The following is a 14,960-nucleotide window of genomic DNA, read 5'->3' as shown; positions in this document are numbered from 1 at the left end:
CAGGATGGTGACCTTGGATGGCTTGGGTGCTTTGGGCAGCTGTGATTCCCTTGTCTTTGTCCTTCCTCTCTCTTCTCCGTTCCCTTCTCTCTCCTCCCTGGCTGACACTGCCCCCTTCCCCTCTGAGATAATGGCATCAATTCTGTATACATCTCGTATGTACTGCGTGTTCCTGTTGTTTCTCCATTGGAATGGGAGCTCCTTTAGGGGAAGAACTGTTTTTGCCTTCCCCCATGCTCAGCAGTGTCTGACACCTAATAGGAGCTTGCTGATGCGACAGAGGAAATAACTGGGTCTGTGTGTACTCTTGTGGGGAAAGACTGCCTGTTAGTGAATACCTACCTCCTCCTGGTCAGTGGTGTGCCGGAGCCAAATACCATGAGCTCAGTGCTCAGGAGAGTTGGGTGTTAAATTTTCAGTGTGAGCATTTACATCTCAGAAATCTGCAAATGCTACAGATGGGGTTTTTGGTGTCTTGATTTATTGTTTTATTGATTATCTAGACAAGAAAGTGATAGATAAAATGTTACTAATGCAAATGAAATTTCAAAGGGATTGTAGTTATTCCTTTTTTGTGCAGAGTTAACTCATGGTTTGTTAAATGGTTGTTAAACATTTACCAACACACCACTGCTCCCTGAACGCCCCCCTACAGCTTCTCTACAACTTCTTCCCAACTTCTGGCTCCCGATTCCCCCTTGGCCTCCTTCACTGTGCTCCTGCCTCAGCTCCTCTTCATTTAGTGTTGTCTCCTCAGAAGCGAGGCCTAGACCCTGGAATTTTCCAGTCTGGCCAGACAAGATGTCTTTTCAGATTAGGAAGGAGGGGTAGCTTCAAGTTGAGGTTGTGTGTGTGTGTGTGTGTGTGTGTGTGTGTGTGCGCGCGCGCGCGCGCGTGCAGGTGGTGAGGAGTGAGGCATACAGGGTCAGAAGTCGAGATGGGAGGTTCTGACAGACAGAGTTCAAGGAGCTGGGAGGACCAGAGGGGGAGAGCAGGCCACACTTGGCCTGCGGCTGAGATGGTCTGCTCCAGATACTGAACGGGATCGAAGCAAGCAGGCTGGGTTGCTGGTGGGGGACGGGCCATCGTGAGAAAAGGTGTCCGTGCCTCCCAGAGTTTGGGGAGCAGAAAGTATTCAGAGAAGAGGCTGAAGCGAGGGCCAGGCAGATGGAGCCGGGTGTGGCGTGTGTCTGTAGCGGGAGCAGAGCCGGGAAGAAGCAGGAATGGAATGGGGGAGGGTAGCGACCGTAACTGGACTCTGAGTCAAGGAGCTGAAATCTCCGAGCCAGAGACAGGTGTTGGGGGTCTTCCCTTGGCTTCCCTCCGCAGGGCTGTCCCTGAGCGCCCGGCCCCCGCACTGTGCTCCTTCTCCAGGGAGAACCCCACTTTATCCGGCAACCCCAGCCTTCTCCCCGGGATGCCTGAGCCACAGAAGGCCCTCCCACTCGTATCCCCTCAAAGGGGTGTCCCCGGCACCTAGCTAACGGCCAGTGCGTCTCTGGCTTCGCAGGCCTCCCCCCAGGTGGCGTCCCCTGGAGGAGGGGGGGGCATGGGGGGCTCCCGCCCCGCCCCCGCGCAGGGACATTCCCTCCCCTGGCCCCCCTCCAGCCCCTCCCTCCCGCTCTGCCCCTCCCCTCCCCCAGCTCCAGCGGGCCGCGTCTGCAGGGCCGGACCCCCCGGGCTGGGCTCGGCCCGGCCCCTCGCAGTGTCGCCGCCGCCGCCGCCGCCGCCCCGTTTGCTGACGAGGAGGCCCCCGGCCGGGGCCCTGGGCGCCGGGCATAAAACGGGCCCGGGCCGGGGCTGGGGCTGGAGCCGCCGTCCCCGGGCAGCGGAGCCGCCTGGAGCCCGCGTCTAGGCGCCGTCCGGCCGGCCGGCCGCCCCTGTAACGCCCCGTCAGCATCGCGGTCCCCGCTCGGCTCGGCCCGGCCCCGGCCCGGCCTCGGAGAGTCCCTGGCCGGCCCGCCCGCCCGACCTCCTCGCCTCTCCTCGCGCCGCCCGCCCCACCCGGCCCGGCCCAGCCCGGGGGCTGCCTGCCCTCGCCGGCCCGCGTCATGCGGAGCCTCCCGGGCCCGCCCGCTCACTTTCTGCTTTGCGGGCTCCTGCTGCTGGGGTCCCGGGCAGCCCGCGGCTCCGGCCCCGAGCTCCCCCAGCTGCCCATCCGGCCCGAGAAAGAGCCGCTGCCCGCTCGGGGTTCGGCAGGTAGGTGGCCACCGTGGCGCAGGTGCCCGGCGCTGCTGCGGGCACGGGGCTGGGGGGCACTTCTGGCACGAGGCGAGGCGAGACGAGGCGAGGCGAGGCGAGGCGAGGAGAGGAGAGCGGGAGCTCGCAGGGGCGAGAGGGCGGCAGCCGGCCGGCTCTAGGGAGCGAATGGGCTCAGGGGCAGGAGGGAGATGGGCAGGTAGGCAGCGCTGCAATGCACAGCCATCCGTTCAACAGGCTGCTCCTTCGGGGGGAAGCTCTATGCCCTGGAGGAGACGTGGCACCCGGACCTGGGGGAGCCCTTTGGAGTGATGCGCTGTGTGCTGTGCGCCTGCGAGCTGGTGAGTGGGTCCTGGGCCAGGGGGGACCCTCACTGCTGGGCAAGGGGCTGGGAAGCCACAGTGTGGGGACCAGGATTTGGAGGTCCTCGGACTGCGGGGAGCCGAGACTTGGTTGAGTGATGGTGGCGGTGATGGAGTGGGCTGGGGGAGGTCCCAGTGCTCCGGGTTACTTTTTGTGGATCACCTCGGCGGGGATGTAGGGAGCACGGGAGAAGGTGGGCTGGCCAGGTTCCTTCCCTTCCCCCGTCATCCCAGGGCACTGGGGTCTTCGGTTGGCCTCTGCTGACCCTCCGGAATTCCCGACCCTCCTGTCTGTTCTCCCTCTTCCCTGTCTCGCCCCGGCACCCCAAGCGGACTCTCTAGCCTCTGGGCTGCCCCCACCCCGGTCCTGACCGCCTTCCCTTTCCATCTCCACTTTGGCCACAGCCTTCGTGGGGTCGCCGGGGCAGGGGTCCAGGACGGGTGAGCTGCAAGAACATCAAGCCCGAGTGTCCGGTGCCGAACTGCGGGCAGCCCCGCCAGCTGCCGGGTCACTGCTGTCAGACGTGCCCCCCGGGTAAGGCCCGCCCCCGAGGCCGACGCTCCGCCCCCACCCCTCACTGCCCAGACCGGCTGATCCTTGGTTCAGCACCTTCTGTTTTTTTCTGGCTTCCCCGGGGCCTGCGCCACTGGGGTCTTCCTCCGCTCCACCTATAGCCCTGTCTGGGTGGCGGCCCTTGGGAGGTTGGGGGAGGAGGTGGTCCCAGGGGACCCCCTCCTTCTGCGCCTCCCAGATGTTCGTGGCCCGGGGATGAAGCTTTTCTGATCCTTTCTCTTCGATCTTCCTCCGCTACTGACCAGAACGGACCCCTCCTGAAAGGCAGCTCTCGGCTTCGGCCTTCGAGTACCCTCGGGACCCGGAGCATCGAAGCTACAGCAACCGCGGAGATCCTGGAGCTGAAAAGAGGGCCCGGGAGGACGGGCACACGGGTAGAGGAGGGTCAGGGAGAATGGGCACACGGGTAGAGGAGAGGTAGGGGCAGGGAGGGTGGGCAGACGGGTTGGGCACTGGCACCATCAGGGACGCCTGGTGGAAGGATGTGCGCGGGCAGGGGCTTGGGGGCAGAGGGTGCTCAGGGCCCCAGGGGGCTCAGCTTTGGGAGCCTGGAGAAGGGCTCAGGGCTCCTCTGTCCCCGCAGACTTTGTGGCGCTGCTGACCGGCAGAGGGTCGCAGGCAGTGGGCAGAGCTCGGGTGCTGCTGCTGCGGTCCACCCTGCGTTTCTCCGTCTCCTACCGGGGGTGAGCTGAGAGGGAGCAGGGTGTCCCGAGTCTAGGATCCTAGACTATCTCTTGTGGTGGGACCTGAGGGGAGGACAGTGAAGGTCCGGGAGCCGAGGGGGAGCCTGGGGAAATGGAAGGAAGGGTTGTCCCCGGAGCTCGGAGCCCCGGTCTCCGCCTCCCTCCTTACCCCTTTCCTTCCACTCCTCAGGCTGGGCCGCGTCACTCGAGTCCGCTTCACAGACCCGAAAGGCAGCATCCTCTTCGAGCACCCGGCTCCCCAAGCCCAGGATGGCTTGGTGAGACCTTTCCCCAGACCTGGCCGCGGTGCTGGCCCTCCTCCCAGCTGCTGCTCCATGGGCCTGGCTGCAGGACTGGGGTGGGGGGTGGGGGTGGGGAGGGCGGGGCTATTCGATTCGTGCCGAGAAGACCGTGTGCTCTGCTCTTCATGTCAGAGGGTCATAGATTTAAAGTTGGAAGAACCCTCGCAGCCCGCCTAGCTCAAGCCGCCAGTTTTATAGCTAAGGGTCAGAGAAGGAAGTGTAAGTCACACAGGGAACAAGCTGGGGCTGCGGTTTCCTTCAGGTTTATGAGTCTAAATTCAGGGCTCTTTCCTATAAGTCTTCCTGGGGGAATTATGCTCATCTACTTGTGCCTGGGTCCCACCTGAGTCTTGTTTGAGGTGCTATTTATCTGTCTCTGTCTCTGTCTCAGTGTCTCTGTCTCCCCATCTGTCTTCTACAGGTCTGTGGGATGTGGCGGGCACTGCCCCGGCTGTCCCTTCGACTCCTTCGGGCTGAGCAGCTGCATGTGGTGCTGGTCACACCCACTCACCCCTCGGGTGAGGTCTGGGGGTCCCTGATCCGACACCGTGCATTGGCTGCAGGTGAGTACTGATGAGGGAAGATGGGGAACCTGTGAGACATTGAGTCGTGGCTTGGAAAACTCAATTGCTTCATGATTCCTGTGACTTCCCTGACCAAAACACCCCTCTCTGGGCACTTCACCCCTCTATGTATTATCTCCCCCTATTAGAATGTACATTTCTTGAGGGAGGGGCCATTTTGCTTTTTCTATTCCTGTCCTCATCTCTTTGTGCAGTGTTTGTCACATAAATACTTTATTCATCCACCCACCGATCCATCCATCCATCCATCCATCCAAGGGGAAGCCCTAGTCTCAGCAGAGGGGGAATCTTCTCCCCGCCCCCATTGTGTTGTGAGTTCTGAGAGTTTACCTTTTTTTCCCCCTGGCAACAAGGGTTAAGTGACTTGTGCAGGGTCACACAGCCAGTAAGTGTCAAGTGTCTGAGGTTGGATTTGAACTCAGGTCCTCAGTGCTTTATCCACTTCACCACCTAGCTGCCCAGCCCCCTCTCTAAGTCAGTGATGGGGACTTGTGGATTGGGGTGGGGAAAGGGGAGGCCTGCTTTGAAATTTCTCCCTTCCTCTTGTACCCAGAGACCTTTAGTGCCATCTTGACCTTAGAGGGTCCACCCCAAGCCAATACTGGGGGGATTGCCCTGCTCACCCTGAGTGACACAGAGGACTCCCTACACTTCCTCCTGCTTTCCCAGGGACTGCTGGACTCGAAGAATGGCGGTGAGTGAGAACTGGGGCAAGGCACTGGTGTGCCCTGGGCAGGGTTGGAGCGAGATGCCCCACACAGGAGGCCTCACATCTTCCTTCCAGGGATCTGGGAGGGAAGAGGGTGGGGTGCACAGGTATCTAAACACTGTGCATGGGGTCCCGTAGAGAGCAGACAGGGCCCCATCCATACTTCTGCAGGATCTTCCCACATTCCCCTTCGGCTGCAGATCCAACACCAGGACCAGCTCCTTCGAGAGCTCCAAGCCAATGTCTCTGCCCATGTAAGTTTCCATGCCCGTCCTCCCTGCCCTTTCTTTCTGGCCCCAGCTCCGCCCTTCCATCTTCTCCCTCTCTCTGTCTCCAGGAGCCTGGCTTTGCGGAGGTGTTGCCTGACCTGACCGTCCAGGAGATGCAATGGCTGGCTCTGGGAGAGCTTCAGATCTCCCTGGAGAGGCAGGAGGGCACCGGCCCCCGGATCAGTGGGCGCATCACCGCCAGACAGAGCTGCGACAGTGAGTGGCTGCCCTGGGGCCACCATCCACAGCTGGAGTGGAAAATGGCCCTAGGAGAGGGAGTGCTAGTGGGGTTTGAGACCAATAGGAAGATGATGAAGCCGGAAGGGCCCATCCCAGGCCGAGTGGAGAGAAGGCAAGGTGGAAGGCCGGCTAGCATCTCTCGGGAGTCTGCCAGCTTGGGTTGAAGTTATAGGCCAAGCCAGCAGGGTTCTTTCAGCAGAGGTGTGGCTGTGGTCATGCCCTCTGCCCTCCTCATCCCTCCTGCTCCTTTCCATCTTTGTTTGTATTTCTTCCAAGCCCTACAAAGTGTCCTGTGTGGTGCAGATGCTTTGGTGCCAGTGGAGACAGGTGCTGCAGGCTCAGCCAGCCTCAGGCTTCTGGGGAATGGTTCTCTGCTCTACCAGGTGAGGGGCTGCCAGGCAGGGATGGGGTGGAGTTGGGGAGAGCTGGGCATTTGAGCATCTGGGATGGGTGGGCTTTGTACTTGGACTGGAGTTCTGAGAATTCAGGTCTCTGACACCACCCCCCCTTGTCCCTGGCCCCAGGTGCAGGTGGTTGGCACAGCCAGTGAGGTCACAACTGTGACCCTGGAGACCAAACCTCGAAGGAGAAACCAGCGCAGCGTTCTGTGCCAAATGACCGGGGGTGAAGAAGGAGGTCACATGGTGAGGGGATCCCACGGAAGGAGAGCAGGGCCGGGGTGCAAATTCAGAGGAGGCTGAGTGAAAGCTTCAGTTGTTGATTGAGATCTTTTGTTTTTATGTCACGCAGATCTCCCAATATATTGTTAACTGCTTCCCCTCATAGAGAGCCATCCTTTGTCAGGAAGAATAAAAAAGAGGAAAAAGAACGAAAAAAGTTCATCAAAACTAATCAATCCACTGAAAAAGTTTAATGTTCTAAGCACTGTTATATTCATACCCAGAGCCTCCCACTTCTGCATTGAAGTTGAGGGGTGTGCGTGTGTGTGCGCACGCGCGCGTATATGCTTGCACATTAAAGGCTTTCTCTTTAGCACTGCTGACCCCCTCCTCTCTATGCCACCCCATGTGCTCCCCCTTGTCTTGCTTTGCCAGGTCGTGGGCATATGTCCAGGTCTAGGTGCCCGGGGAGTTCATATGTTGCTGCAGAATGAACTTTTTCTGAATGTGGGCACCAAGGAATTCCCTGAGGGGGAGCTCCGTGGGCATGTCACCACTGTGCCCTATAGTGGGTACAGTGCCCGACAGGATGGTGAGTACCACAGTGATTTCCCTTCACCCCATTCCTGGTTTGCCCTCTAGAACCTCTGGTCAGAAGAACAAAGTGGCTGACTTTCAAGGCGTGTGGGTGGCCAGCATCTCCCTGGAGAAGGGAGTGTGAGTTGGGTGCTCCTGGTTGTGGAAGCTCCTCTCCTTACCTTGTGTACCCCCTCCCTTTCTAGTGCTTCCTGTGCCCTTGGCGGGAGCTCTGGCCTTGCCCCCCATCCGCAGCCAGGCTGCAGGGCATGCCTGGCTTTTCCTGGATGGGCACTGCCACCTGCATTATGAGGTCCTGCTGGCTGGGCTCAGTGGGTCTGAGCAGGGCACTGTCACTGTCCACCTCATTGGCCCCCCTGGCCACCCAGGACCCCAGCGCCTGCTGAAGGGATTCTACGGTCCTGAGGTGCGTGAGCTTACTGAGCGTTCGTGGGGAGCATCATGTGGGTGAGGAATGTGGATTTCACTCATCCCATGCTGGCTAGGCTCCTCCTCGGGGAGACAGAGGCACTAGTGACCCATGTGCAATGGAGATGGCCCTAGCTTTGGACAGCCAGGTCCTGGGTTTGAGTCTGGCTGATCCTCCTTATGACCTTAGAGCCTTGGCCCTTCCTCCCAGCTTCTTTTTCCTTGTCTGTGAAATCTGAGGGTTAGACTAGACCTCTGAGTTCATTCCCAGCTCTAGGTGACAGCTTTAGAGCCTCATTGACAGTGTTGGGAGGATATGGCCAAGGTCAAAGCTCCCGGACCTTAGAGGTGAGGGCTCTCTCTATTGAGTGTGATATTGAGGATGATGGACTTGGAATTGGAGGACCTGGGTTCAAATCCCAACTCTGCTGACCGTGTTTGTAACCTTGGGTCAGCCACTTTCTCTGGGCCTCAGTTTCCTTGACTGTAAAATGAAGGGATTAGATTGGCTAGCCTTTGAGATCCCTTCCAGATCTAGTGTCTGTGTCCCATGTTCGTAGGCCCAGGGGATCGTCAAAGACCTGGAGTCGGAGCTTCTGCACCACCTCTCCCAAGGCATGGCCTTCCTGCTGGTCAGCACCAAGAGCAGCCCCCGTGGGGAGCTGCGGGGACAGGTAGGCTTCGGGCAGCCCAGGCAAGAGGTGGATGGGAGGGTGGGAAGGAGTCCTCTGGATCTATGCACTGGCCATTCCTTTTCGATCAGGTGCACATCCCCAACCAGTGTGAGGTGGGCAGCCTGCGCTTGGCAGCGCCTCTGCCTGACAGGATGGCCCCTGATGTGCCGGTGGCTGCAGCACCCAGGAGGTTCTCAAACCCTGAAGTGCCAGATACGGCGGCAGCCGTGATGCCTGTGTCTGTGGGCCCCGCGGTGCCCCAGCCCCTGCCGGAAGCTTCTGTGTCCACGGTCTCCAAAATGGGTGGGGGCGGACACCTCCGCGACCCCAACACCTGTTTCTTTGAGGGGCAGCAGCGCCCCCACGGAGCCCGCTGGGCCCCCAACTATGACCCAGTCTGTTCCCTCTGCACCTGCCAGGTAAAGTTGCCGGATGGGAGGAGATTGGGAAGGAGGTACCACGGGTGAGCTCATTGGAGATGAGGGAGGCTTGCAGGGCGCAGGGCCCCTGGAGACCTCCCATCACTCCCCCCACCCCTTTTCCATCTCTCCTGACAGAGGCGAACAGTGATCTGTGACCCTGTGGTGTGCCCGCCCCTGAGCTGCCCTCACCCTGTTCAGGCTCCAGACCGATGCTGCCCTGTCTGTCCTAGTAATCAAACAGGGATGGGGGGAGGTGGAGGAACAGAGGAGAGGGGCAGGAACGGGGAGGGGGCAGAGTCTGGAGGATGTGAAGAAATTGACCTTCCATCCCCTGCCTTTTTGACCTTGCAGAAAAGTTGGACATTGGTGACAAGCAGGGGCTGGACCGGAGTCGGGACTCGGGAGAAGGTGATGGGGGAATGGGGGAAAGAGGGAGCTGCTGGGGGCTCTAGGAGATGGGTAGGCAGGGGAATAGAGGGTGAGCGCAGTCAGCGTGTAGACTGTCATTAGGGAAGCCAGTTTCATTGGGGAAAGGTCAAATCCACCTCCTCGAGTTCTCTCTCTCTCTGTCTCTGTCTCTCTCTCTTTCTCTGTGGGGCAATGAGGATTAAGTGGCTTGCCCAGGGTCACACAGCTAGTAAGTGTCAAGTGTCTGAGGCCAGATTTTGAACTCAGGTCCTCCTGAATCCAGGGCTGGTGCTTTATCCACTGCCCCACCTAGCTGTCCTCCTTGAGTTCTCTTGAATCTGCCGTCCTCCTGCCCTGCCCCGAGTCCCACCCCTAGTACAGGCCCTCATCATCCCTTCCCTGGTCACCTTTAACCTATTTCAATTAAAGCAACATTTACTAAGCACTCACTATGAGCAAGGCACCAGCAGTGTACATGCAAAAACCTATCAGTCCCTGCCTGCCTTCTGATAGCTTCTACTCTACCGGGGGTAGACATAGATAACTAAGTTCATCCAAAGTAGTCCCAAAGTAATGCAAAGTATTGTTTTAAAATAAACTTTGATTTCTCAATTTCTTTTATTTTTATAGAGCTTACATAACCCAATGCATTACATTCCACCTCCCAGAGAGCCTTCCTTTTAAGACAAATAATAAAAAAGGTGCGGGGGGCGGGGGGGGGGGATGGAAGAGCAGTTTAGCATAGCTAACTAATACAGTGGAAATAGTTAACATTATCTAACATTGGAGGAATCTAGGAGATGCACTGGATAGAGTGCTGGACCTGGAGGCAGGAAGATCTGAGTTCAAATCCAGATTCAGACACTTAGCTGTGTGACCCTGGGCAAGTCACTTAGCCTCTGTCTGCCTCAGTTTCTTTAACTGTAAAATGGAGAAAATAACAGCACCTACTGCCCCAGGTTCTTGTAACAGAGAGAGAAAGAGACAGAGACAGACAGAAAGAGAGCTCTAAGAGCTGGAGGAACGTAGAATGGTCTCATGCAGGAGGCAGCATAGGAGCTGTGCTTGAAAAGGAATCAAGGGAGGCTCCAGGAAGGAAAAAATGAGGAGAGAATGAATGCCTTCTGAGTATGAGGGCCCACCTTGGCCAGAGGCAGAAGATGGAATGTCATGGTTGGGGAAGGGCTAGCAGACTAGCTTGATTAGACCAGAGAGGATGTGAAGGGCAATAAGAGGAAATAAGGTTAGATGGAAGTCATCCAGGGAGCCCTAGAAATGCCAGGCTAAGGATTTTGTATCTTATTCTAGAACAAACTGGGATTCACTTAAGATTTTTAAGACAGGGAGTGGCATAATCGGAAATAGGTTTGGAGAATCTCAATTTGGTGGCTCTGTGGAAGATGAAAAGGGGAAAGACTGGGAAGGAGGGAGAACAATTAGGAGAACAGAGTCCAGAAAAGAAGTGGTTGTGTTAGTGGAGAGAGGAGAATGAGTGTAAGAGATGAAGTTAGAATAGATGAGACTTGGCAAGTGACTGAATATAGGAGTTAAGAGAGAAGGAAGACAAGGATGTTAAGGAAGTTCAAGGATCTTGGGCCACTGGAAGGAGAGGTCTATCCTCAACAGAAATCAGTCATGTTGGAAAAGGAAAAGTTTTTTTTGGGGGGGGGAGGGGCAATGGGGGTTAAGTGACTTGCCCAGGGTCACACGGCTAGTAAGTGTCAAGTGTCTGAGGCTGTATTTGAACTCAGTTACTCCTGAATCTAAGGCCAGTCAGTGCTTTATCCACTGCGCCACCTAGCTGCCCCCTGGAAAAGGGTTTTGAAGTCAAAATAATGAGGTGTGCTTTGGATGTATTGGGTTTGGGATGCGGGTGAGATGACTTCGGTTTCCCCATCTGTAAACTGAGAGAACTAGACTAGTTGGGCTCTGAGATCCCTTTCAGCCTGAGTGCCATGATCCTCGATCCTGTCTCTCCCTTCTCCACTCCATCCCAAATCATCTTCAGAAAGCACAGACCTGATCATATCATTCCTCTGCTCCTTACTGTCTCCTATGAGAAAATCTAACTTCTTGAGCCTAGCATCACACCTCAATCAACCTGTACTGCTTTTCAGTCTCTCTTCTGTCCTTTCCTCTCTTGTCTCTGGGCTTCTACTTGTGCAGAAAAGACTTCCATTCCATTGCTGCTTGGTTTTTCTTCCCTTCCCTTCTTTCAAGCCCTAACTCCAATGCTGTCCCTTCCATGAAGCCATTCCTAATCTCCCCCAACTGAAAGCAATCTCTCTCCTCTCTCTCCTCTCTCTCTCTCTCCTCCCTCCCCCCCTTCAGATTTCTCCTCTTTCTATAGCCTTAACTTCTTTTATCTCCCTTATCATATTTATTGTGACCTCCCCCTCCCCCACTGAAGACTATAAGCTCCTTGAGGACACAGTCTGTTGTTTTTCCTCTTTGTATTCAATTAATCAGTGCTACAATGAGTATTTATTAAGCTCCTACTTGTGCTAGGAAACAACGACCAAAAATGAAACAAACATCCTCAAAGAGCTTATTCCCAGTACTTTGGACAGGGCTTGGCACACAGTAGGTGCTTACTAAATATTTCTAGAATTTTTTTTTTTTAGTGAGGCAATGAGGGTTAAGTGACTTGCCCAGGGTCACACAGCTAGTAAATGTCAAGTGTCTGAGGCCGAATTTGAACTCAGGTCCTCCTGAATCCAGGGCCAGCACTTTATCCACTGCACCACCTAGCTGCCCCTAGAATTTAAATTTGACTCTTGTCTCCAGGATCAAAGATAAAATGCTTTGTTTGGCATTTAAAGTTTTTCATCCCTTAACCTTTCTCATCTTTTTTTTGTGTGTATGGGGCAATGAAGGTTAAGTGATTTGCCCAAGGTCACATAGCTACTAAGTGTCAAGTGTCTGAGGCCGGATTTGAATTCAGGTCCTCCTGAATCCAGGGCCAGCACTTTATCTACTGCACCACCTAGCTGCCCCTCTTTCTCATCTTTTTTGCACTTTATTCTATGAACTCTACAAAGGTCTCCTTGCAGTTCCTAGCACAGGTCACTTAGTCACCGCATCATCTTGACCTCCTAGCTTCACTGAAGACATTCCACCTTCTCCTGGAGACCTCTTGGTCTCCCCCGCTGCTAGTGCCTTCCCTCTGGGATTTCCTCCTGCTTGTATCATATTGATCTTGTACGTACCTAGTTATTTCCATGCTGGTGTCCCCATTAGAATGGGAGCTCCTTGAGGGTAAGGACTGTGTTTTTTGCCTTTCTTTGTATCCCCAGGTCTTAGCACAGTGCCTGACACATAGTGCTTAACAAATGCTCCTTGAAGGGGCAGCTAGGTGGCGCAGTAGATAAAGCACCAGCCCTGGATTCAGGAGGACCTGAGTTCACATTTGGCCCCAGACACTTGACACTTACTAGCTGTGTGACCCTGGACAAGTCACTTAACCCCAATTGCCTCACCAAAAAAACCCCCAACAAAACAAAACAAATGCTCTTTGAGTGACTGACTTTGGTCTAGACTCTGTGAAGAGCCTCCCTGATCTTGACCTTGGACTTTGTTTTCTCTCCACAGGTTGCTACTTTGATGGTGACCGTAGCTGGCGTGCGGCAGGCACCCGTTGGCATCCTGTGGTGCCCCCCTTTGGTCTCATCAAGTGTGCTGTCTGCACCTGCAAGGTATGGCCACTCTCCCAAACTGGCCTCTAAATGTGTAACCTCCAGGTCTCTCGTCCCTCGAGGGCCTCCGCATGAGTCAGTAGTGGGCTGTGGCCGTCAGAAAAGCTGAGTTGATCTTGGGCTGCATCAAGAGAGGGCTGGAGTCCAAGAACAAGGGGTGACAGTCCTGCCGGGCGCTGCCCTGCTCTACCCACATCTGGACTATTGTGTTCAGTTCTCTGTGGCACAGTCGAAGGGCATGGAGTGTTGAGAGAAGGTTTTGAGTCTGTGTCATGGAAACTGGTAAAAGGAACAGAGAATGCTTAGACTGGAGGAGAGAGAGCAGGGTCCCAGGTGCTGCTGCCGGTGGGGAGGGGGAGCAGAGGGGAGGGGTGACTTTTGGTTTTGTATTCCCTGCATCTGGTGCCAGGACTTAACGTTTGTTGTCTTGTATTAAGATGAAGTGTTTGGCTTGGATGGGACAGCGGGCTACCTTGCCTCCTTCATCCCCCCCCATGCCCTCCAACCCTGCTGATTCCCCTACAGGGAGCAACAGGGGAGGTACACTGTGAGAAGGTGCAATGTCCCCGACTGACCTGTGCCCAGCCTATCCGTGTCAATCCCACTGACTGCTGCAAACAGTGTCCAGGTGAGGAGCTCTCTGCCCCAAGGAATGTCTGGTGTTGAGCCTTGCCCTCTCTGTCTGGGAGGGGAAGGGGGTCTTTCCCTACCTCTGAACCCTCCTGCTACCTTGTCTCCCTCCCTCCCTCCACACAGCCGGGTCTGGATCTCGGGCCAGGCTGGGGGATCCCATGCAGGCAGATGGGCCAAGAGGCTGCCGCTTTGGGGGTCAGTGGTTCCCTGAGAGTCAGAGGTGGCACCCTTCAGTGCCTCCCTTTGGAGAGATGACCTGCATTACATGCAGGTGTGGGGTGAGTTGTATATATGGGTATGGGGGGGTTATAGTGGGAGGGACACAGAAGGGAGGGCCTAGTGGGGAAGACTGGTCTGGGATATGTGGAGGGGCACAGAGATTGAAAAGGATTGGGAGAGACGGGCAGAGCCCAGGTGTGTGGAAGGTACCGAAGCGCCCCCTGGCCCACCTTACATCTTCTCCTGCCCTAGGCTGGGGTGCCTCACTGTGAGAGGGATGACTGTCCCCCTGCATTGGCCTGTGGCTCTGGGAAGGAAAATCGCTGTTGTTCCCACTGCTCATCACGATGTAAGTGTGGAATCCATGGAGGGGTTCCTGCCCAGTTGTAGGGATTCAGCTTGAACAGGGATCCAGGGACTTGGGAGGGGAAGAAAAATGTTAAGAACAGGAAACAGATGGACGGCGGTGTACCCCCCCCCCCCGCCCCGTGTCTCTTGCAGCCTCTGAGACCAGGATGGAGCCAGAGCTGGAGAAAGAAGCTGGGGACTCATAGGCAACCGACTGAACAAAGCCTGTACCAGAAGGCCCGGGGAGTGAGGGGAGTGGGCGGCTGGGCTGAGAGAGAGGTGAATGGGGTAAAGCCTTTCATCTATGGGCAAACCAGTGCCGGCAGGGGCCTCATCCCTGCCACCCCAGGCCCCCACCTCGATTTGGTGGAGCCAGTATCAGGCCCCGACACTGCATTGCCTGCCCGGCCTCTTCCCTCCCCCCACTTATCTGCCCCGCCCAGTTGCCCCTGGCCTTTGGGCCCCTCTGCCCCTCTCTCCTCCCTAGCCCTGTATATAGCGCCACCGGCTTTTTGGGATTTTTAATTTATCCTCACTCAGCACAAAGGCTCCTTTTGTCCCTCTCCCCCTCCTCACCGTCCTTGCCCTGAGCTGAGCAGAGTCATTACTGGAAATGTGTATATTTATTAAAATATTTTTCAGTTCATTGGTCTGATGTCATCTTGTAGTAGAGGAGGAAGGGAGAGCTGGAGGGGGGAGGGAGCTCTGGGGGGCAGGTTGCTTGTGATGGGGATGGGATCCCCGACTTCTTAGGGGCGGTTGTTTCTTGCTGCTTTCTGTCTTCAGGGTTTGACAGCCCAGAGACAGAGGCACAGTAAAGGGAGCAACTGTGGCTGGCATGGACTTGGGGGCTGTGGTTTGCGGGGTGCAGAGGAAAGCCAGGCAGCAGGATGGCCCGTTCCCCGTGGCAGGCGGGGCACCTGTCTCCCATCTACTCTCACTGTTGTTACAAGGTCTGCCCCACCAGGGCCTGCCCTGAGCTGTCTGCCTCCCTCCTGGCAGCTGGGTCAGTGA

At 56.3% G+C, this 14,960-nt stretch overlaps 1 protein-coding gene across 3 annotated transcripts; it reads left to right on the top strand.

Annotated features, from left to right (window-relative positions):
• The first annotated feature begins 1,968 nt into the window (after nucleotides 1-1,968).
• Nucleotides 1,969-14,463, top strand: CHRD (chordin). Of its 3 annotated transcripts, none has more exons than XM_044004492.1 (23): nucleotides 1,969-2,199; nucleotides 2,437-2,540; nucleotides 2,967-3,096; nucleotides 3,381-3,509; nucleotides 3,719-3,818; nucleotides 4,009-4,096; nucleotides 4,542-4,683; nucleotides 5,258-5,398; nucleotides 5,552-5,667; nucleotides 5,751-5,898; nucleotides 6,199-6,305; nucleotides 6,447-6,566; nucleotides 6,978-7,134; nucleotides 7,325-7,545; nucleotides 8,108-8,221; nucleotides 8,311-8,640; nucleotides 8,779-8,872; nucleotides 8,995-9,051; nucleotides 12,643-12,746; nucleotides 13,272-13,374; nucleotides 13,503-13,657; nucleotides 13,851-13,947; nucleotides 14,100-14,463. In XM_044004492.1, the coding sequence occupies exons 1-23, from the start codon at nucleotides 2,052-2,054 to the stop codon at nucleotides 14,150-14,152; spliced, it is 2,958 nt and encodes a 985-aa protein (XP_043860427.1). In that variant the 5' UTR covers nucleotides 1,969-2,051; the 3' UTR covers nucleotides 14,153-14,463. The 3 variants fall into 3 exon arrangements, with proteins under 3 accessions (XP_043860427.1, XP_043860429.1, XP_043860430.1); XM_044004494.1 differs by having other exon boundaries at nucleotides 1,970-2,199; nucleotides 5,585-5,667; XM_044004495.1 differs by lacking the exons at nucleotides 1,969-2,199; nucleotides 2,437-2,540; nucleotides 2,967-3,096; ... (3 more) ...; nucleotides 4,542-4,683; nucleotides 5,552-5,667 and having other exon boundaries at nucleotides 5,259-5,398.
• The last annotated feature ends 497 nt before the right edge of the window (nucleotides 14,464-14,960 follow it).

This window comes from Dromiciops gliroides, chromosome 4 (assembly GCF_019393635.1).
Source record: "Dromiciops gliroides isolate mDroGli1 chromosome 4, mDroGli1.pri, whole genome shotgun sequence".
In the NCBI taxonomy this organism is placed as follows: Eukaryota; Metazoa; Chordata; class Mammalia; order Microbiotheria; family Microbiotheriidae; genus Dromiciops; species Dromiciops gliroides.
Note: the sequence above shows the minus strand (reverse complement) of the source record. Positions and strands in the feature narration are given on the sequence as shown.

Coding starts and splice junctions, on each gene's coding strand:
- CHRD (XM_044004492.1), top strand. CDS start 2,052: ATGCGGAGCCTCCCGGGCCCGCCCGCTCACTTTCTGCTTTGCGGGCTC. Junction 2,200..2,436: donor GCCCGCTCGGGGTTCGGCAG/GTAGGTGGCCAC, acceptor TCCGTTCAACAG/GCTGCTCCTTCGGGGGGAAG. Junction 3,819..4,008: donor TTCTCCGTCTCCTACCGGGG/GTGAGCTGAGAG, acceptor TCCACTCCTCAG/GCTGGGCCGCGTCACTCGAG.